At 31.8% G+C, this 22,351-nt stretch overlaps 2 protein-coding genes across 2 annotated transcripts in view; one reads left to right on the forward strand and one right to left on the reverse strand.

Annotated features, from left to right (window-relative positions):
* LOC108917169 (nucleoredoxin-like) overlaps positions 1 to 22,351 on the reverse strand; it is a 118,108-nt gene that overhangs the window by 67,288 nt on the left and 28,469 nt on the right. Inside the window, exons 3-5 of the mRNA XM_018723654.1 lie at positions 11,146 to 11,301; positions 9,273 to 9,398; positions 9,122 to 9,222 (exon numbers count right to left, since the gene is read on the reverse strand). Of these exons, the coding sequence (XP_018579170.1) occupies positions 9,122 to 9,222; positions 9,273 to 9,398; positions 11,146 to 11,301 (383 nt within the window). The remainder of the gene's footprint in view (positions 1 to 9,121; positions 9,223 to 9,272; positions 9,399 to 11,145; positions 11,302 to 22,351) is intronic.
* LOC108917168 (ATP-binding cassette sub-family A member 5) overlaps positions 1 to 22,351 on the forward strand; it is a 257,109-nt gene that overhangs the window by 62,349 nt on the left and 172,409 nt on the right. The window lies entirely within an intron of this gene.

Here is a 22,351-nt window from a genome sequence, read left to right on the forward strand (position 1 = left end):
TAATTCTTCATGTCTGTCTTCCAAGAGATTTTGATTCTCTAAAGCGTCGCTCAATGTAGTAAAATGCAGCTCGAGGTGGAATTGAAAACCCGGGATGCAGACGAGCATACTCGGCGCGCGCTGCATTCACATTATTATTATTCTTCTAAAATAAACGAATAACTTCAAATTTTTCGTTCTCACTAAATATTATTTCTTTGTTAAAATAGTTTGTTATAGGAAATAAATTAATTATGATAAATAAACTTCTGTCAAAGTCATTTGTTTGTTCCGTGTGCCTCGTCCATAGCCACTGCGATCCGTCAGACATAAATTTCCCTCCTGTTTTTTCAAAAATAGTTTTAAAGTGAAATATGTCGAAATGTCCTGAATCAAATAGTAACATATTATATATTTTTGAAAACAGAAAAATTTAACGAAGATAAGTATACACTAATATGTGCACTAATAATAGGTGTTCCATTAAAAAAATTCTTTAATTTAGTGATTTCCATTATTCAATTGTTTTTCCTAATACTGTATTATAAAAATTCATAAAAAAGCTAAAACTTTTGTATTAAAAACTTTTTTATAATTTCAATAATAAACTCACAATAAATTGTCAGATTATAGTGACTATAGTCTGTTTGGAAATGAAAGAGAGTAATAAAACTCCGAGATAAGGACCGGCCATGGGCGTGGTAATATTTCGTTTCAGGTAATTATCGGGTAACACTNTGACAGAAGTTTATTTATCATCATTAATTTATTTCCTATAACAAACTATTTTAACAAAGAAATAATGTTTAGTGAGAACGAAAAATTTGAAGTTAAAATTAATTAACGAAGTTAAGTATGCACTAATATGTGCACTAATAGGTGTTCCATTAAAAAATTCTTTAATTTAGTGATTTCCATTATTCAATTGCTTTTTCTAATACTGTATTATAAAAATTCATAAAAAAGCTAAAACTTTTGTATTAAAAACTTTTTTATAATTTCAATAATAAGCTCACAATAAGTTGTCAGATTATAGTGACTAACCCTGTACAAAAGCATATAAATACTTGTAATGACGTCTGAAATTATTATCAATATTTACCAATTTAAAAATATAATAAATTTTTAGAATATACGATTTCTGATTATTTTATTTATATATTCTGTTCTATTTAAATAATTTTACATATTCATGGCTCAGTTTAATGAGGACTAAACAAAATTTTCTTGTCGAAAATGGAACACTATACATTATTGCATTTTTTTAATTCCTTTTCGCTTTTGAAGACCACTTTGTTAAGTAAACTTTGGGTCTAAATCTCATAGGGGTGGCTTGACATTTAAAGAAAAATGCTGTTTGCATTACTTTGATTTTATTAGAGCATTACTACGCGGTCTGTAGTTTTAAAGATTAGTGATTTCTAAAATACAGGGCGTATTTAAATGAAGGAGCACAACAGGAGTCGTTTTGCAAGTTACAGCGTGTCTAAAAAACATCACAAATCCACAAATATCTCGAAAGATGTTTAAGGCAAACTTGCTCTGGGGGTATGACTAAATATAGGTAAATAATTACTGAATTTGTATACAATTATGCAGAGCTTCCATTTGTTCACAAGCTACGTGACCGCAGAGCTTAAGCAACCAACATTGCAGGGCTGGTACTGGTAACGAAAAATCCGTAAATCTTGGGATCAATATTAATGATTCATTTACAATGAACAGCAATAAACCGTTATGTTTACGCCCAAGACAATGCGATCGCTGATTGGTTGAACAGAATCTCGTGAAAAATTACACTAATCATAACCGGTGAAACAGAATGTTGTATTTTAATGTAATGTCTTGATTTTATTATTTTAATACCTAATATTTAATTTTATCGAAATTTAATAAACAAAATGACTATTTCAAACAAAATTACTGGTCACGTGGCTTTTAATCATTTATGAATCTATGTCATCCAGTAGCGGAGATACTGGGAAATTATCTCCCGAAAAATCTCAAAATTTCGATGTGTTTGAGTATTTTGGAAATTCTATGAGTTCATTTGATTCTCAATTCCGTGCCGCAGAAAAATTATGTATTCCATTTCTTGAAAGAATAAATTTTCAATTACTGCTTTTTTAATATTAAATTTACGTATGTATCTTACAGTGCACTAAATATAAAATAATTTTAAAACTGCTTTCACCAAAATAATTTTTTTTTATTGCAAATACAGTTTTAATGTAATTGTTAAAAGTACAGAAAATTTAATTGAGTACAAATTTATCCACTGCTATTACACAGAAAATTAAAAATTTCGGCGCCCATGTTTTTCTTCTTAATGATTATATTGTTCTTAAAATTACATTAAAACTACAAACATATAAATGGTTTTTGCTAAACGAATAGTTAGAATAATTTTCTATTTATGCTATTTTCATTGGCTTATTATACATTATACAAAAAAAAATGTAATTCGAAACGTACTCGTTTTCTGAATAAAATGAAAGAGACCTTTTTTCTTTGAAATATAATTATGAATCAAATGAACATACAGAATTTGCAAAAACCGAAGTGCCATCGAAATTCTGAGAAGTTTAATGAGGTTATCTCTACTAATGTTTGATATAACTGTATTCAACTTCAGTAATTTTAATTAACCAAAGTTTCTTTAATGTACGACAAACGTCTTTCGAGATATTTGCAGAAATGTGTGTTTTTCGAAAACCTAAACACCCTATAACTTGCAACTTTGGACGAACGTAAATTTGGTCGATTTATCATATTTTGGGTTCAACCTTATTTCATAGCCTTTCTATCCATTTGTTTAAATATACTCTGTATAACAGCTTACATCGTGAGTTTTTATGCTCTAGAAATGATTTTATCGTGAAAAGAACCGCAAGTTAAGCTTCTTTTTCAGAAAATCTGAGGTGTTCATGATATAAACCAGAATATTAAAAAAATTAAATACAATCAATATAATCAATGCAATCTAAAAATTCAAGACAAATCCAAAATAAACGAAAAAATATCTTCTGTAAAAAGAGACCCTGTAAAACTGCTATTTAAATAATTGTAATGTTCATTATATACATATAAAATCTATATATCTTTCCGCGAAATAAAAAAACAGACTTTTAGATAATAAAAATGTGTAGATATGAATGGAACATTGGTCAATGGATAATTACATTTAAGCGGACATCCGCTTCAACGCATACTAAATTGTCCGTGTCACTGCAGAGAAATATTCAAATATTTTTTATTGTTATATACGTATATAAATGTTTTTACTAAATACAAATGGTCAAAAACATAACAATTATTATGGCATTATGCAAAACTAACTTTCTAATATAGAAAAAAAAAATCGGAATGTTGTAGTATAACAACCGCGGGTTCGGTCGAAAAAAAAATAAACGTAGTTGTGGCCAAAAATATGTGATCGTCATGAAGAATACCTACGTTGTATACATCTATTTTTAATTGACCGGAAGGCGCTGGCTACTAACTTTAAAGAAGGGAAGTATGGTTTAATTTTATAAAACAAAAGCAGAGTAAATACACCTAACTTTATTATTTACGTACAACAGTCTTCAAATTAAACATGTGACAAATAGAAAGAACAACAAAAACATTAACAACCATTTAACATAAAATGAGAGTGCCAGGCTCACCTAGAGCTCCTGTGGGGAAAGAGCATGGCAGAGAAACCCACGATCGTTGCTCTAACTACCCAAATATAAATACAAAACAACCGCTAACAAAAGGCATAAATTAGGATCCTTTGCTAATGATAATTAACGCCCGACTCATTTAATGTGTCACTAAATGTCACCTCACTCGAATTAGACATACACACTTCCAAGTAAAACTGAAGAGGTTTGGTGTTAGTTAGCCGGCAGGGCCGGAAGGTACTGGAGTCCCATACGGGAGGCAATCCAGCTATGAGTTGAGATTTCGGAAGCTCTGTTTTAGCAATTTTTTTTTTGTATTTAATTATTCTTTTTACAGATTCATTCCTCACGGGCGAAAATGTTAGTAAATTCAACAAGGCTCTTATATGCGTATGACATAAAGTGAGCACAAGAAATGCTTTATTACTTGTTTTTCGAACAACGTAATCATGACAAAACAAGTTAAATGTGAAACAAAGGAGTTGTTATTGCAATATCCGGGCAGTCACGACAATATATACATATTTTAACATGTAATAAATAATGAGCAATCTTTAATAATAATTGTAACAATTTTACGTTAGAAAAATATACGCCCCTGAGCATAAGACAATGAAGGCTAAACATATACAGAATTATTATCATGAAACGTCTATAACCATCACAATCATAAGATTACATAGAACAATTAACAACAAAGTACTTAGAGAATAATTACCTGCTAACTTATACCGGTTAAACACTTTTAATTTTTCACTACTTATATATTTTCACCGTGCACCGATCATCTTACTTTTCACTCTGAGCTATCCTCACTTCCACTATTTAGGCTTCCTTTCAGAATTCCCCACCTAAGCGTTTGTTTTTGCGCTACCTTCTACCAACTGTCAATATTACGTTTTCATTATTGTACAACACCCACGTAACAGGTGACGAAGTTGATACGATAAGTATGGTTTTGCACAATATTTAATTAATGACAATTTAAATATTTAATAAGGACAATATTAGAGCAGTTTTAAAAATATGGTATTTTTAATAATTAGTAGTCATCACGATTTACTTTTATAATAAAATTTGGTTTAATTGTACATTATTCGTAAAAAATTGAAATACAAACATATTTTTTAATTCGAAAAAAAATGGAATAAAAAGATAACACTCTAGAAACTGTCATAAATTTGCATATTGAAAAAAAAATTTTCGAAAAAAAACTTTTTTTCAAAATGCACTTTTTTGGTTTAAAAATTAAAAAAAGACTGGAAAAACTAAAAACGTATGATTTTAAAAATATTTTTTTATAAAACTACATCTCAAAACGAAAAAAAAAGTATATCTTTAATTTTTGCCAAGTTACAGGTATTTGAAGGGTTGAATTTGAAAAAATTCATGAAAGTTACACTGAATGGGTAGGTATCATATAAAAAAAATCAAGAAAATTGAAAATGGTTAGGTACCTAACGACCTAGTGATTTGACATAGAATGTCCCATAATTACGTTCGCTTCACAATTCGTACTTACATTTAATGGGCAGAAACAGACTCTGCTTGCGTACTCGGATAAACTTTTTAAACTTGCAACGACGATCCATTTTTCTAATAGAAGTCAGTGGTAAGAAGTCACCAAAGTAAAAGTTATAAATGCAAGCTTGTGCTTGCTTCAGGATATTGTTCTGTTCCTTTCACATCATATTTATTTCAAAACGACTAGTTTAAGCACTTANGTTATACAATAATTTAATAAAGAATAAGGTTTATAGTCACTATACAACTGTGCTAGCAATACGCGTTTTATAAACAATATTCACCTGTTTAACTGTCACATATAGTATACAATGGTCTTATAATGGTATATAGAATTCTAATAAAGAATAAAACGCATTTCTTTCAGTGTAGAAACTGTCTCATAAATTTGCATATTGAAAAACGATTTTTCAAAAAAAAACTACTCTTTTTCAAAATGCACTTTTTTGGTTTAAAAATTAAAAAAAACTGAAGAAACTAAAAATGTATGATTTTTTATAAAACTACATCTCAAAACTAAAAAAAAAAATATAATATCTTTAGTTTTTGCCAAGTTACAGGTATTTGAAGGGTTGAATTTGAAAAAATTCATGAAAGTTATCATATAAAAAAAAATCAAGAAAATTGAAAATGGTTAGGTCATGACCTAGTGATAATAGACATAGAATGTTCCATAATTACGTTCTCTTCACAATTTGTACTTACATTTAATGGGCAGAAACAGATTCTGGTTGCGTACTCGGATGAACTTTTTAAACTTGCAACGACGATCCATTTTTCTAATAGAAGTCAGTGGTAAGAAGTCACCAAAGTAAAAGTTATAAATGCAAGCTTGTGCTTGCTTCAGGATATTATTCTGTTCCTTTCACATCATATTTATTTCAAAACGACTAGTTTAAGCACTTAAAGTGGTATATTTGTTTAAATACGTAATTTTCTAGATTCCTTTCGTGTGTATTTCGAATAAGATTATAACTGTAGCGGTTAAAACCTGTCTTTTTTCCAGCCAGACGTCTGAATAGATACTCATTAGTGGTTGCATAAAATGTTTTGACTTCCAGAACATGGCGCATTTATTATGGAGCAAAAGCCTTAAAAATTCTCCCGCTATATACGTTTATATTGTCTTTACAATGACATTTAACATCATAACTCTATCAGAGTCTTGATGTTAAAGTAATGAGAGATAAAACAAAGGAATTTTATATCCATGCTTGTCCGTAGTACGAGGCCCTTGAGCCCGTATAGCTCGGTTAACAACTCCCTTTTCTTTATTTCTTGCAGTGGAGTAGTTACAAAATTTTACTCATGGCAATATTAAAATTATGTTTTGAAGTTACATAAAGTTTTTTTACATATAAAAACTGTACATCACTAATAGAATCTCTCTTTGTATACGCATCGTATAAAGGCGTCGATAACATAGAAGCAACCAAAATGTAGAGGTTCACCATTTTGCTCCCCATTGCTATCACCGTAATCGTGGAATACCCGGACCACTTCCACTCGACGCAGAAAGGTCAAACCTACACACTCCGATCGAACTACTCCTGCGCCCCGCAATCAAGACCCAACGTTTGTTACATTTTAAAAGTTTATCTCTATACACTGTTAGGCTCTAAATATTAACATTACTAATTCCTTAATCAATTCCAATGTTAACATTTTTTTTCAACTTTAATACCATCCTGTATTTGAAAAAACGGTTTTTTACTTACTTTATGGATTTCTGAATTTAATTAGTGATTAAAATTCGGGACGAGGATGTTCATCTAAATGACAGATAAGAACGTCTTATGGATTTATTTAGGTCGAATGTCAGTTTGGATAATCAAAGAAAATATTTTATGGATGTTTAATTTATGGATATCCATTTGCATTATAAAGACACAGATCTTATAGATGTCCTCAATAAGAATATTCATTTAAGAAAGGAAAACAATACCTTATGTATTTAAGGCGAATATCTATGTATAGTGATCCATTTGTTTGAAGCTTTATTTATTGTGCGATTTTAACCGAATTTTTTAAGATGTAGAGCTTGATGAAGTGTGCTTTGTGAAGGAAAATGCGCGTGATCCCACAAAATTCGAGACGTACTACGTCCGTTTCTAAGGGTAAAATTCTAATATTTCATATTAGGAATTTTTTGAGAAAAAATATATTTACGCCACAGGATTTACGCCCCCCCAAAATTTTTTTAATAATAACGGTTTTCAGTCAAATAAAAAATTTACAAGTCTACTTTTTTTCGTTAATTTATTGTTAATATCAAGTTGTCCATGAAGTAAAATAAAACAAAAAAAAATTAAATTAATTAAATTCTAGTAATGTATACCACATATTATAATAATTATTAAAAATCTTAGTTTGCACAAATTTTAAAATAAAATAATTAAACTGAAACCAACAAAAGATAATAATTATATTCTTGTCACTTCTATGAATCCACCATTTACTTCTATGTACTTCTCAATTCTTTTACGTACGTTTGTAATTAATTTTTGTATTTGTTTGGGGTAATTTCTGCATAGGCTTGCATTGTCCTAGCACGTAGTTCGTGTACAATTTGTAGCCATGATTTATATATTTTTTGTTTCAAGAAAATCCAAAGAAAAAAATCTATTGGCGTCAAGTCCGAAGATCGCCACTCAATAAGGACTATTCCATCTTATCCAACAATTCTCGAAATGTTCGTTTAACCATTCTCTCACCGCAGCAGCGTTATGAATAGGGCCACCATCTAATTGAAACTTAAAATTAAGAATATTTCTTAAAGGAAAATCATCTGATGCGTTCCGAAATTCATTGTTAAGAAAATTTAAAAATCTATTAGCATTCAAATTGAAGTTTATAATGAATTCTGGACTCTCAACTGACCAATGACGACAATTTTGGAACGAAACTACCCCATTTGTAGTAAATGTGGCTTCATCAATCAATACAATTTAGTGTTATTTAAATATTCTCCCTGTAGCCAATAACAAAACTCCAAACGTCTTCCTTCATCTTCCAACTCCAAAGTATGGACAAATTTTGGTTTAAAAGCTTTTATTTTATTTTTTGACTTTAAAATATTGTAAAATTTGGTTATTATTTCTCAAAATTCTACGACGTCCACTATGTCTAGTTTTAAGAAAATTTTTTGAAACCCAGTCTGCTTCATTGAAAACTTTATTAATATACTTACTGTACACTACTTCAACTTACTAGCCTGTCTGGATGCCTAGTATTAAATTCTATTGCAGCATTTCTTACCGAACTCACATTATCGCCAACAAGTCGTACAATTTCTATTTTGTCCCTTAATGGTATATTTTTCATGATTATTAACACGAGATAAACTTTATTCCACACTAATTTGTCACTTTTGACAATTAGCTAACTACCTAATTTTTTGTTTTTTGTTTTGCTTCTTGGATAACTTGATATCAACAATAAATTAATGAAAAAAAAGTAAAGACTTGTGAATTTTTGATTTGGCTACAAAATCGTTATTATTTAAAAAGTTTTGATAAAATTTGGAATTGGACGTTTTGGGGGGGGGTCCTGAATGCCAGTCAGTGGCGTAAATAAATTTATCCAAAAACTCAATAACTACATTGATGAAGAAAAATTATTAAAAATAGCTGTGCAGCGAAATTGGATGTCGACCAAATCAAGTTCTGTTTATTAATACATTATATTATCAAAATTCAAATTTCATTTCGTTTTTAAAACTCGATGGGTGAAGGTCGATTTAACTCGGGATCTTGTACTATATGCAATCTTACTCTACTGACCCGAAAAATAGCAATATAAACAGCAAATTAACATATTAATATATGTTAATTTACTGTTAATAGGTAACTATTATTGTGTACCGAGAGAGAGGACGATACTCCCAAATATGATCCCTCTCGAACCACTCATTTACCGTAGGTATAAAAAGACCACTCTGGGTAACTTACCTATCACTGCTAACGAAGATAACCTCGAAACTAGGGTCCTTCTTCCTGATCATTTGATAAGCCTCGACGAGCTGTGGAGTGAAAGCTCGACACGGAGGGCACTAAAAATTAAAAGCTACAGATTCGTTTCCATCAATGATTTACCACATACCCAGTGAGCAGAGAAGTAAAACCCCCTTATACCAGGAGGTATGTCGCTGTAGCGGATGTCTTCTTGGCAATTCTTGTGTTCTGAAGGATAGATACCACCTGGTTGAAGGACTACGTCTTTCAGAACCTAAATGTAATAAATGACATTGTTAATATTTTCTTTAATAGTATGTTCCTTTTGGTTCTAATATTGAGCCAACTGATATTGTCTTCGCTTAGCCGTTATTATAAACCAGATGATTAGTTATTTTGAATTTTTTTGGAATCATTTGTTATTCGTTCTAAAATAAGTATAACATACCATATAGAATTTGAAGTGGGATACCCAAAAAATGAGTTTGGCCAATAGTATGTACAATCAACAAGTTTCTCGTTTATTTTTTTAAGTCATGCATGACAAGTGATATGATTTTTTGTTTATACTGCCATTAAACGAATTTTTAAAAAATGAACAATTCGAGAAGCAGAACGATTAATTGTTGTAACTGTAATAGTGGACAAGACTAAGTCATACGTCAGTTGACTGTTTCATTACCCTTGAATAACTTTGGAAACGATGCCTATAACTCTTTTAAATACGAAATATATATACTAGAAGGTGGAGTTAGGCAATGAATGACTGCTCAATTAGTCAGCGCATCGATCAATTAATTCTTCTGGTTATGGTTCTGCTGGAAAAAAGAGTGACTGCAGCAGCTGAGGATAAAGTTATAATAAGAAGAGACTTACGAGAAAGAACCATTAACGCCATCATGATCCAACGAAAACTTTGTTCGAACATATCTATATAAACTGTCATAAATCGGACTGCAGAAACAAATTTTAGATGTAGACGTCCTGATAGATATCCAAAGTGGATCAGTGAACACGGAAGGAATAGTCTTAGATTCGATTTGAATCACCAAAATTAGGGTTACGGAGAACGGGATCAATCAGGACTGCGGAGGCGTAGAGAAAACTTATCAGGACGAAATAATAGTGATACATGTTTATTTATGTCAGGCGTCTGATATGATATGGAATGGCATCGAATTTTTGAAGAAAACACGCAATTTTAGAAGGAATGCCGATATGCAGACTCTACTTAGAAAACATTTTAATACCAATAAAAAATTATTGTTCTGATATTATTTTCATAGGCGTTAACGCCAGACCCAACAGAGCAAATCCAGGCAATGGATTTTGTGAAACCAATAGATGATGCAATCGGATCTACCCATGTTTGGAATGTACTCCAAAAATGAACCCTTCAGTTGCCCGTTCAACCACAGACGCATCATGAACATGGAAAAAATGGAAACAAATTTCGATGACTACAATCAATAATCTAATGAAGAAACTTGCCTAATGCTGTCAAAATAATGTACTGTCAAAAGGAGGTCCAATCCATTATTAGTTCTTTCTGCTTCTTCAAACAATCATTATTTGGTTCAACTAAAAATGGCTCCATAAATAAAAAGTTCATATCACTTGTCATTCTTAGAGTTCATAGTGAAATAAAACGCTATTGAACAAAATTGCAATGCTTTCTTTCTCACTCCGTGTAACCTCACTCCGTGTACCGCAAATATCTGTCATAGTGACAAAGGCTACTGATGGCAATAGAAGAGTTATTCTAGAATCAGTTGACCTTTAAGCACTTTACAGTAATTTTGGACAGATCCACTTTTTAGGTGTCCCACTTCAAATTTTGAGTAGTATAAATACAAAAAAAAAATACGTTTAGAAGCTTTAGAAATTTCCTTGACAATAAAGAAATCCAACCTGGACAAAGAAACTACCTACGTAACAAAACGAAAATTTTAATTTTGAGATTATAGTAAAATTTTGCAAATTCCTAAACAATATGTGGGTAAAATATCTGCTTGACTTACATCATCTACAGGACGTGGCCTCCATGGGAAGTATGTGCCTGAAGGGTCTTCTATTAGTCGTTCCTGGGCCGATATACTAATCGTAGCTCCTTCTCTGTCTAATAGAACTAGTGTAGGTACCCCCGATTTTATTCTATATCTTCTCGATAATCTCGTCTGGAAACAGGAAACAAGTTTTGAGTACTAACATATTTCAACTGTTTAAATGAAAACTTAAGGAAATAGTTTTTAGATTAATTTAATTAATTGAAAAACCCTCTATAATATAAAACAATATTTTATCGAGAAGTGAAAACAAATTCACGAGTCAATATTTGTTTTAGTCATAAATAATGAGTTTTCTATTTTTTTCTATAGCAAAAGAAAAACATTAAAAAAATCAATTACTAATTGATTAGATTTGAGGTTACTAAATGACAATGTTTGGCAATGGACTAAATAACTATTGCTTTATTCTGCTCTGCCAGTTTTAAAAAAATAAATAAATAAATAATATAACAGTTTTCAAAAGTAAGAAAGGGCAAGAATATCAGTGGTGTGAAGAAGAAGGTACTTTTAGCATTTTTTTTTTTTTTTTGAGGGGCCAAAGATGCTGAAGTCAATGGCCAGTAAATGAAAGTTATAACATATAAAAGGCAAGTATACTTTTTATAAGTCCGATGAATTCGTTCCATCAAATAATACTTCATAATGCCTTCAAACGCATCAAACTGATTACATTGCTAAATAAATTAAATGGTTACAAACCTAAAAAATCGAAAGTCATAGAACCGGATGATGAAATGAGATTTTTAAGAGATGTTCCTCTTTATGAAGGTTTCAATAATTTTAATAACTTACTTCAATAAAGATTTTGAATCACAATTTGTTGTAATAATAGGTTTGATTAAGAGTGTCGGTCCAATGAATTATACAAGTCAGAAGTGATTCAGTCATATGTCATTCATTTTAACCACGTATTCGAAAGAATAAAGACAGAAAATCGAAAACGATAAGTAAATTACCCCGGTGCCTTACTTTGCATCACATTTTCGTGCCAGCGGACCACAGAGCGTTCGAACGTTGAAGCGAAACAGCTGATTTCCCCAGTCTTTTTGAATTTTTCATTTGGTTTCAAAATCAAAGTACAGCGGATCTCAACTTTATTAACAAAGCGTTATGGACAGATGAGTGTGGTATTAACCATACCGGCCTTTTAAATAGGTAGGTACCATACTACTATTTGAAAAGCAATAAGTCATTAGGTATACGTATTACAAACTGAATAATTAATTGAACATTATACTAAACACACATGTTCAATAATAAAATATAGTGAAAACGTTAACAGTGTTAAAAATACTAAATTGTTACAACCTAATATACGAAAACAATTATTATTCTTAATAGTTGAATGATTTCCGGGCTGGTTGCCACGTCGTTGGTTTATAACACTTGACGTTTCGAGAGCATATCGCTCTCTTCTTCAGAAGTTACTCTGAAACTGATTATTACTCTTATACATTTGTTTTTAAAAACAAATAAATAATAATTGTTAAAATTTAAAATGTATAAAAATATCTTATTCATTCATGTGTCTAGGGAAAAAAATCTGTTTATTCCTTGTCGTTCACCACGCATTAAAAACGCGGTAAAACTAGGTTAATGACCGATTAATACGAAGGTCAAGATTCACCCTCGATAAACCTTTGTGGGTCAACGATCAAGAGCGGTCCAAAAAGAGGTGTATATAATGATATAAAAATATTTTTTTCTGCATGAATGTGCATTTTAAAATTTTTTTAATCACGTATTTGTATTCTACTCATTTTTCCTTGTCTTCCATTAAAATTAATGACATTATGACTGAATTACCCTGTACAGAAGACTCAGTGGCAAAAAAGGAAATATCGAGGAATTTATTCAGTGGTGGAAAAATTCTTGCAGTTTTACGTCTGTAGGTTCTGTTCCAAGAAAGGAAATGTTAATTATACGATTAATGTTCACATTTATTCAAATTAAAATAAAAATAAAAATTAAGCTCTATATGAATAAATAATAAAAAATTATTGTTAAACTATTACTTCATCTACGCTTGCAGTGAAAATGCTACTTGAACTGTTGATTTGATTGTATAAAACATACTTTAGCTTTGCTATGGCAAAAAACAATTACATTTTATTAAACTTATGGAATAATTATTGCCAGTGCCAGTTTGGGAGGTCGCAATGATAATATGACATCTAATAATGACCTAACGACAATATAGACCAGGCAAGTTAGACAATAAATTTGAAATTTTTTTCTGAAGAACCGATCGAGTTGCGGTTTTCGGCATTGTCTTTGGAAAAATATCAGGAAAAATGTCTATCTATTACATTTTGGGGCAGGATCGAAACTGCATTACGGGTGCATAAACTGCATCTTGGAGTACATCATCATTTTTCCGAATTTTCTAAAAATGGTAAAAATTGACTAAAAGTTGTAGAAATTTGTGTGCACGGGTTTTCGGGGTCGGAGATTCCGAATCTGACCTTAAAAATATGCCCGACGGCCCTGGGGCCCTCCAGAGAGGCAAGGGGGGGCCTTCTGTAAAAAATCGAATAGCTGAGTAACTGCCTTCTAAATTTCCACTCGGGGGTTTTTAGAGTCGGTGATTTCGATTCTGACACTGAAAAATATGCCCGACGCCCCTGGGGCCCCCAGGGGGCAAGGGGGAGCTTCTGTAAATCACCAAATAGCGTTATTTTTTGAAATTTTGGTCGGCCATCTTGGATCCTCCGTCTTGAATTTTGCATAATTGACCTCGGATCCGTGATCAGTGACCCCGAAAACCCCTGTAAATCAAATTTGGCGCGAATCTGTTATTTATTTGAAAATTAATTTCCTGTTAGATTTTCATACCCTTCTTCTCTGTAAATTTAAGTGTGTAAAATGAGCCCACAAGATCATGGTTGGTAAGCAGGTGGAGCAGTTTTATTGCAAAAATCTGATGAGCCTTTCGATGTTATCCAGAAAGCCCACCCCACGGGCGTCGGGCATACTTTTCAGTGTCAGAATCGGAATCGCCGACCCCGAAAACCCCCGAGTGGAAATTTAGAAGGCAATTACTCAGCTATTCGATGTTTTACAGAAGGCCCCCCCTTGCCTCCCTGGGGGGTCCCAGGGGCGTCGGGCATACTTTTCAGTGTCAGAATCGCAATCCCCTACCCCAAAAACCCCCGAGTGGAAAGTTAGAAGGCAATTACTCAGCTATTTGATATTTTACATAAGCCCCCCTTGCCTCCCTGGAGAGCCCCAGGGGCGTCGGGCATACTTTTCAGTGTCAGAATCGAAATCCCCGACCCCAAAAACCCTCGAGTGGAAATTTAGAAGGCAATTACTCAGCTATTCGATGTTTTCCAGAAGGCCCCCCCTTGGCACACTGGGGGGCCCCAGGGCCGTCGAGCATATTTTTCAGGAACAGATTCGGAATCTCCAACCCCGAAAACCCGTGCACACAAATTTCTACAACTTTTAGTCAATTTTGACCATTTTTAGAAAATTCGGAAAATTTGATGTACTCCAAGATGCACTTTATGCACCCGCAATGCAGTTTCGATCCAGCGCCAAAGTGTAATAGACAGACTTTTTTCTTGATATTTTTCCGAAGACAGTGCCGAAAACCGCAACTCGATCGGTTCATCAGAAAAAAAATTCCGTATTCTGGGTGATTTTGGTCTAACTTGCCTTGACTAAATAGTGTAGCTCATAAAATCAGTGCTAATGACAATTATTATCATACTGTCAGCGTGACAAATCAAAATATAAAAGATTTATATTTCGCAGTCGTGTTTAAAATATGTATTTTACATACTTATGAAACCCACGTTACATTAATTTGTTTGCGACATAATATCCCCAAACGGGAACAATTTTATTAAATTCGTAAAGACAATTTGATAAATTTATCAGGTCTTTCACCTCAGCAGCAATTTATTTTACAAATTCTATACATGTTTAGTATTGGCTATTAACACAATATTATATTCAACAGTAGGTTAAGATAGAAATCGGAATGTGATTTTCGTTAGTAGGCGTTGCTCAGGCTATGAATAATTTAACAGCAACCACTTAACTGTGCTTCAATAATGGTTTTAATTGTTTAATTTAATGTGATTTCTTTAGTCCCACACATCTTGTGGTATTGTACAATATGTGACTCATTATTAAAAATTTAAATTATTTTTCTACAATAAATTGGAAGAAATACTTTCCTCAGATTTTATATTGTCATTTATTTACACGAAATATAAGTACATTGTTACTCTTATAACAAAATAATATAATGGTACACAATGTAAGAAACATTGCTTTTTTAAGTATTACAAATTTTCAGTAATGGTTAATTTCAGTTGAGTAATAATCTTTGTATTCCACCGGAAAATATTAGTAGTATAAGAATAGTCACAATTATGTAGCGATCAAACAAATGCTTGATAAATATAGTAACGTTAATATAAAAGATAAATAGACAAAAACCTAGAAGCATCTGGATTATAAAAACTGCAAATAATAAAATGTTTCAAGTTTGATTTCATATTTTGTTTAGATTTGACATATGCGTTTCAGAAAATATGAGCCAACGCTCGGGGGCAGATTGCTAACCTAAAAACAAGATTATTTTTTCATATCAACATGGGCCCGATTTCGCTTCATTCTTTCATCTTTCTTTCACAAGGTGTCAAAGTTTTAAAATTAAATATGTTTTTTCCAAAAATCTAGGGAATTGGGGGAATTAAATGAAATTTGGACAACTAACTATTTACAACCGAATACACATTCGTAAGTATTATTATGCTGAACATGAATGACAGAGCCGGACTTACTTGCAAGGCCTTGGATTTAATCAAAGAAAAAATTGGTTCTCTGTTACAATTTCTAATTTATAATTACATGGGTTAAATTATATCTCAATTTTGATCAAAAATTGATTTTTAACTATTTTTTCGTTTTCCTCGAGTTTTCAGTATTTTAAATGTAATATAAACAATTATTTATTTATTTAGAATTAATTATGAATTGTGTATGTACTTATAATAAACAACTCGATAAACATAATATAACATTATATAGGAAATGTTGAAAGAGTCCAAAATTTTAATTTCCGAGCATATTTAAATTAGAAATCTCAACAGAGAACCAATTTTTTTCTTTTATTAATTCCAAGGGCTTGCAAGTAAGTCCGGTCCTGTAATTCATGTTCAATAGAATAATACCTAGGAATGTGTATTCGGTTGTGACTAGTTAGTTGTCCAAATTTCATTTAATTACCTTGAATGGAAATCTAGATTTTTGGAAAAAACATATTTTATATTAAAACTTTGACACCCTGTAGTTAAGGAACGAAACGAAATCGAACCCATGTTGATATGAAAAAATAATCTTGTTTTTAGGTTAGGAATCTACCCCGTGTGCTGGCCCATGTTTTCTGGTATACCCTATATACTAAAATAAGTATTTTTGGGTTGCCACTCTACAAAATGTCTGTTTCCGATCACTTTCTAGCTTGGAATGTGTGTCGTTGCTGATCTAGATAGGAAAGGAGGAGGAGAGCTCGGTAAATTGACACAAGAGCTCAGTAAATAACTACTCGCGCAGTATTGCGAAAAAAATAAGATTTTATACTAGATATTTATAGTTTGTGTAAAATTAATATTTTAGGCATAGTGATAGAAATCAAAATGGAGACTATGTTTAACAGAAGAGATTAATTGAATACCTTTTTTAATAACGCCTAAAATTTAATATTTCTAAACAAAGATACACGAGGGTATTTCAAAAAGTTTACACTTCACGAAAGAATAAGAAATTTTACCAAAGGATTCAATAAAACGTAATAGTTATTTACACCATAAAGGAGGTAAGTATTATTTAACAGTCGAGGACGATTTTGCGCCCGAGCGGAGCGAGGGCTGGCAATATAGTCCGAGACTGATAAATTATACTTAACTGCTGCGTGGTGAATAATATTTTATCTGCTTTCACAGTTCTTTATGGTTCATGAAATAAATACATATTAGGTTTGACTTTTTGACATTTCTTAAACAATTCATTTTGACATTATTTGAAATCTTGCAAAGTCGCCTTGGTTGTTTGGCTTTTGTCGTTTCTAACATATTTATAAACAAAGCTACATAAAAGTAACAATTTGGCTGGTTTTGAATTATTATTTCTAAATGAGTGATTTTCAAATAGAAAGTGCAACAAATGCTGCCTGCGAATTTTTATTGCCCGAGAACTCGAAAGTGCGCTACGGATAAGCATATAGAAATTTCAAAGAATGGTGCCAGAACAAAAATACTGGTGTTTCTGAAATGTCACTGCTAGCATATTTCATGGAGAAGTGAAGAACTTTAAAGTCACCAGCGAGTGGAGTGAATACTCAATGATTAAGTCAACTACTTTCATAGAACGTGGATATGTCAAAATACTCCAAGCTGATAGCATTTTTGAAACGTAAGAATAACGGCTATACACCTAAAAAGTCAGACGTTTTTACAAAAGAACAAGTCAACGATTTTTTCGTTCAGGCACCCGATAACACATATTTGCTAATGAAGATGGTGCCTGTCGTAGGCATTACAGGAGCATCCCGTTCTGATGAGTTATGTAAACTTACTTTGGACAACGTCAATTTCAAAAATTTCGATGACATTATTGTAGTTACAATTCCGGATTCTAAAAATGGTATGTCACGTCCGTTTACAATTACTTCTCGTCTGGGTTCCGTTTCTCACCTAGAAATTCTCAAGAAATATGTCAAGGTTATATTGGAAATTAATACTGAAATTTCATGGTTTTTTATGCGCTTATCAAGCAGGTAGATATTAAAACCTACCAGTCTGCAGGAATACCCTTTCTATGATTTCTAATAAAATTGCACAGTTTTTGAAACTAGAACATCCTGAAACATATACAGGCCATTCAATCCGAATAACGTCGGCAACGTTACTGGCTAATACAGGAGTTGATGTATTAGCAATCAAAAGACATGGTGGGTGGAAATCAGCCACAATTGCAGAAAGATATGTTGCTAACAGTTTAAGTAACAAAAATGAAATAGCCAACCGGATTATTTACAATTAAACTTCAACTCCAGGTACTAGCAGTACGTCGCATGATACTGTTTTAAAGGATCAGTCAGATAATATGGGGCCTCCGGTGACTGAAATGGAGCGGTTAAATCATTTTGAGAAAAATGTGACAATTAGTAAACGCGAAGGGAATAATTATCCAGATTTTTATAAATGTTACTAAATGTAATAACTGTACAGTTACTATACATATTCATTCATAATAATTAATAAAATGCAATGTTCATCAAATATTTCTATTTATTTATTAATAAAATACGCATTTATAACTCGAAATCGCTTTTTCCCGAGGGAGGTAATTTATCTCACTTACCTCCCATTCCATAGCAACTTCCACTTCTACGGTAAAATCCACTTACCTCCTTAAAAACAATGTATTAATAGTATATTTACTATAGTGGGGGCAGATAAACATTTTTACAATGTTAGATATTTTCACTCCGCATAAATTATTTTGGATGTTTTATAGTTGCTGTTACTTTTGAAATACCCCCGTATATTCGATTTTCAACAATCTCGTGAAAGCGAAGTCTATTTTATAACAATAGCCACACGGTTTGTCTTCGCTTAACACACTACGCAAACTTTTGTGAGACCAAATGGGAATACCGTCGAATAAAACTGCAATGCCAAATCCACAGAAATTGAATTTTTATTACCTCATCCTCCACTGGTTTATTCCTTTTTTATATGCCATCTGTGTGCTCGAGTTTGATTTTGTGAAAACGGTTTTGTTTTTCGCAAAAGTTTTATGATCGAACATAAAACTTTTTATGTACTCGTCTGGATTTATCTGTATAATATACTGAATAAAATTTCACTGAAATAAAGGAAAATACTTACGTTCTGACATAAAGGCTAAAAATTTATGGTCCATCAGGTTTTACTTTCCTTTTGGCCATTCGGTTTGCTGTCCCATAAAGGGAACAAAGTGTTTATACAGGGTGTTTTAAGTTCACATCATAGCCTTAATAGATTCTTCTTTGAATTATTTTAGGTCGAAAAGCATTGAATGAAAAGTCTAACGCTGCAGGTTTGGCAAGATGTGAAAGTAAAAAAAACACAAAACTTTAACGGAAGCGACATGACTTAAAAAAACTAATTGAATGATGCTGAACTATCTTGCTATTGATCAACAGCATTTACCAAGGTGCTATAGTTGCACAAATTTTCCTAGTAGAATTCCAAAAATCTCTGAAACAATTGCTTTAAGTGCTCCATGTATTTTTTATTGTTTTTACTTGAATCTAACTATCGTCAATGTAAACGAACGCAAAATCTAAACCTGAAACCACCTCATTGATAAATCTTTGAACGGTTTGTGTTGCATTTCTTAAACCAAATTGCATTCTAGGATATTCAAAAAGACTAGCAACTGGAATCAAACTCCAACAAAACCAATTTTTGAAAATTATGTTACAACTAAACATAAATTGAAATCATTATTCTTCTTAGCTGCCGTATGTAGAGGTGAATCTACTGAAGAAGATGATGGTCTACAATATTATTCTCAACCATCAATTTTCGCTATTTTGAATTTAACTGCATAAAAACGCTGCGAGTTAAAGAAAGATAGACGACCGTTTGTTATGATGTAATGTTTAATATTATACTGAACAAAGAAAATTTTGGAGTCTGGAAATTACTTAATGATATTTGTTTTCAACAGCAAAAGGTTTAGGTACAAGGATACTGCGAGAATTAATTGAACCTTTATCAGAATGATTAATACCAATTAATTGTTTATTAAAACACCAACATTTTACAAAAAAAATCTCCTACCAAAGGACGAAATACATATATCATTAATAGCAAAAATAAATGGAAAATTATACCAATATCTACTTTTAACATTATTTTACCATAAATATAAATAATTAAGTTTTTATTCAAATGTTGTAGTTACTTATTTTACTTTCTATGATTAGGACTTTAACCATCGATAAATCTCGTCAAATTAATGTCATTTTGAAGTATACACTTACTCTTTCAAAGGCTTTCTTTTAGAGATATAAGCTCTTGAAAAAACATTTTTTTTTTTTTTTTTTTTTTTTTTCTTAAACTATGAAAGCCATTTGTTTTATATTTAGTATGAAGTGTACGAATGAAAAGCTCTATCGATTTTACATAGACGTCGGTAATGAGCTCAGATAACCCTATTTTTAATAGATATTCTACGCCACTGGAAATTTTTCAACCGCAATGTAAAAGAATATGTTCATTTTGAAAAATTTCCAGTGGCGTAGACATTTTATTAAAAATAGGGTTTATTAGAGAACAATAAACCGAAAAAGAAATGTTTTTTCATGAGCTTATATCTCTAAAAGGAAGGCTTCTGAAGAAAAAGTGTATACTTCAAAATGACATTATATTTTGACCAGATCTATAGATGGTTAAAATCCTAATCATAAAAAATGAATCACCCTGTATAGTAGATTATTAAAACATTATTTAATGAATATGCATGTCCTTTTCGAATATCGCATAGTATAACAACCGATCAATACACTGTCTGAACCTAAATGATTTTAAAAATTTGCAGAATATCTTGGTTCTAGCAGAATTTGTACTACGACTTATGGTACACAAAATAACGGTATCATAGAATGTTTTCACAGAACACTAAAATCAATCTTAATTGCGAAATTTGATACAAATAATTGGAAAATCGAATTATCCATATTATTATGTATAACGGCTTCAATGAAAGAAGATTTGCAATGTTCATCTGCTGTATTAGTATATGGCCAATCGTTAAGATTACTGGTGAATTTTTGATCAATTTCCATAATGCCTTTGACACTTTTCCATTACTAATTAATTTATTTTAAACATTTGACGAGAATAGACCAACAGCTAGCAAGCCATCGTCAGAAAGCGAAACCATTTATTTCATTAGATTTTCAAAATTTTAAATATGTATTTGGACAAGAAGCAAATTTTGAGCACCTAGAAGGTCCTTATAAAGTATTACAAAGATCCTTAAAAACGTCTAAATTTTGTTGGCTATTGGCCCTCATTACCGATTATTCAAGCTAGAGTCAAAACATGTTGACTTTCTATATTTCTTGATTACTTTTACATTCATTTGACTGGTATATCATTTTTTGCAATCCTCTCGCTAACTTCAATTAATAATTAACAAAAGACTAATGGAAAATTCCTTCAAAATAACGAGCGTTCAAATAAAAACGTGGTCAAGTTGGTTCTGAAAATTTGGACGTAGGGCGTAGCGTATAGCAAATGAACTTAAACGTCATCTGTCAAAGCGCTATATCGCCGCTATCAATTTGAATATTTTCGTTTTAAAAAGCGTTTAAAATGGTGTTTTCTCAAGAACAAAAAGTGTTTATCATAGAGTCCTACTTTAGAAATGGACGCAAGATTGATGGAATATGGAAGTATTCTATTGAGGAATGTTTCATAGAATTTCAAAATCAATTTCCCGGCGTTGTTGAGTACAAAATTTTTCAAAGTGCAGTTCAGCGTTGTGTTAATGTTTTTCGTGAAACGGGCAGTGTAACAAGAAAAGAAGGAAGCGGCCGACCTAAAAAGCGGACTGAAGAATTAAAAGAAAATGTCCAACAAATAATGGAAAATGCGCCAAGAACTTCTGTACGTGTTTTATCACAAATGGTGGGAGTATCAGTCGGTACCTGCCACACAGTGTTAAAAAAAGATTTGCGTTTGTTCTCCTATCGTTTAACTTGTCAGCAAGAACTTCATGAAGTTGATTTTCCGCGACGGGCTGTATTTTGTGAATGGTTTTTAAACAACTACGGTGAACTTCATAATATCACCTTTTTTTCTGATGAAGCCTGGTTTCATTTAAGTGGTTACGTAAACTCACAGAATATGAGAATGTGGTCTTCTGAAAAACCAGATAACTTTTTTGTCGAGGGCCCTCTACACGCTCAAAAAATTGGAGTTTGGTGTGCTCTCAATCGAAGGAGGATTTATGGACCTATTTTTTTTAATGGTACTCTTACTGCGCAAAGGTATAGAGAAGAAATTATCGCTCCTTTTGTTAACCAGCTGGAAGAAAACGAAATTACAAACTTTTACTTTCAACAAGATGGCGCAAGGGCACA

Source organism: Anoplophora glabripennis, unplaced genomic scaffold (assembly GCF_000390285.2).
Source record: "Anoplophora glabripennis isolate ALB-LARVAE unplaced genomic scaffold, Agla_2.0 scaffold79, whole genome shotgun sequence".
Classification (NCBI taxonomy): Eukaryota; Metazoa; Arthropoda; class Insecta; order Coleoptera; family Cerambycidae; genus Anoplophora; species Anoplophora glabripennis.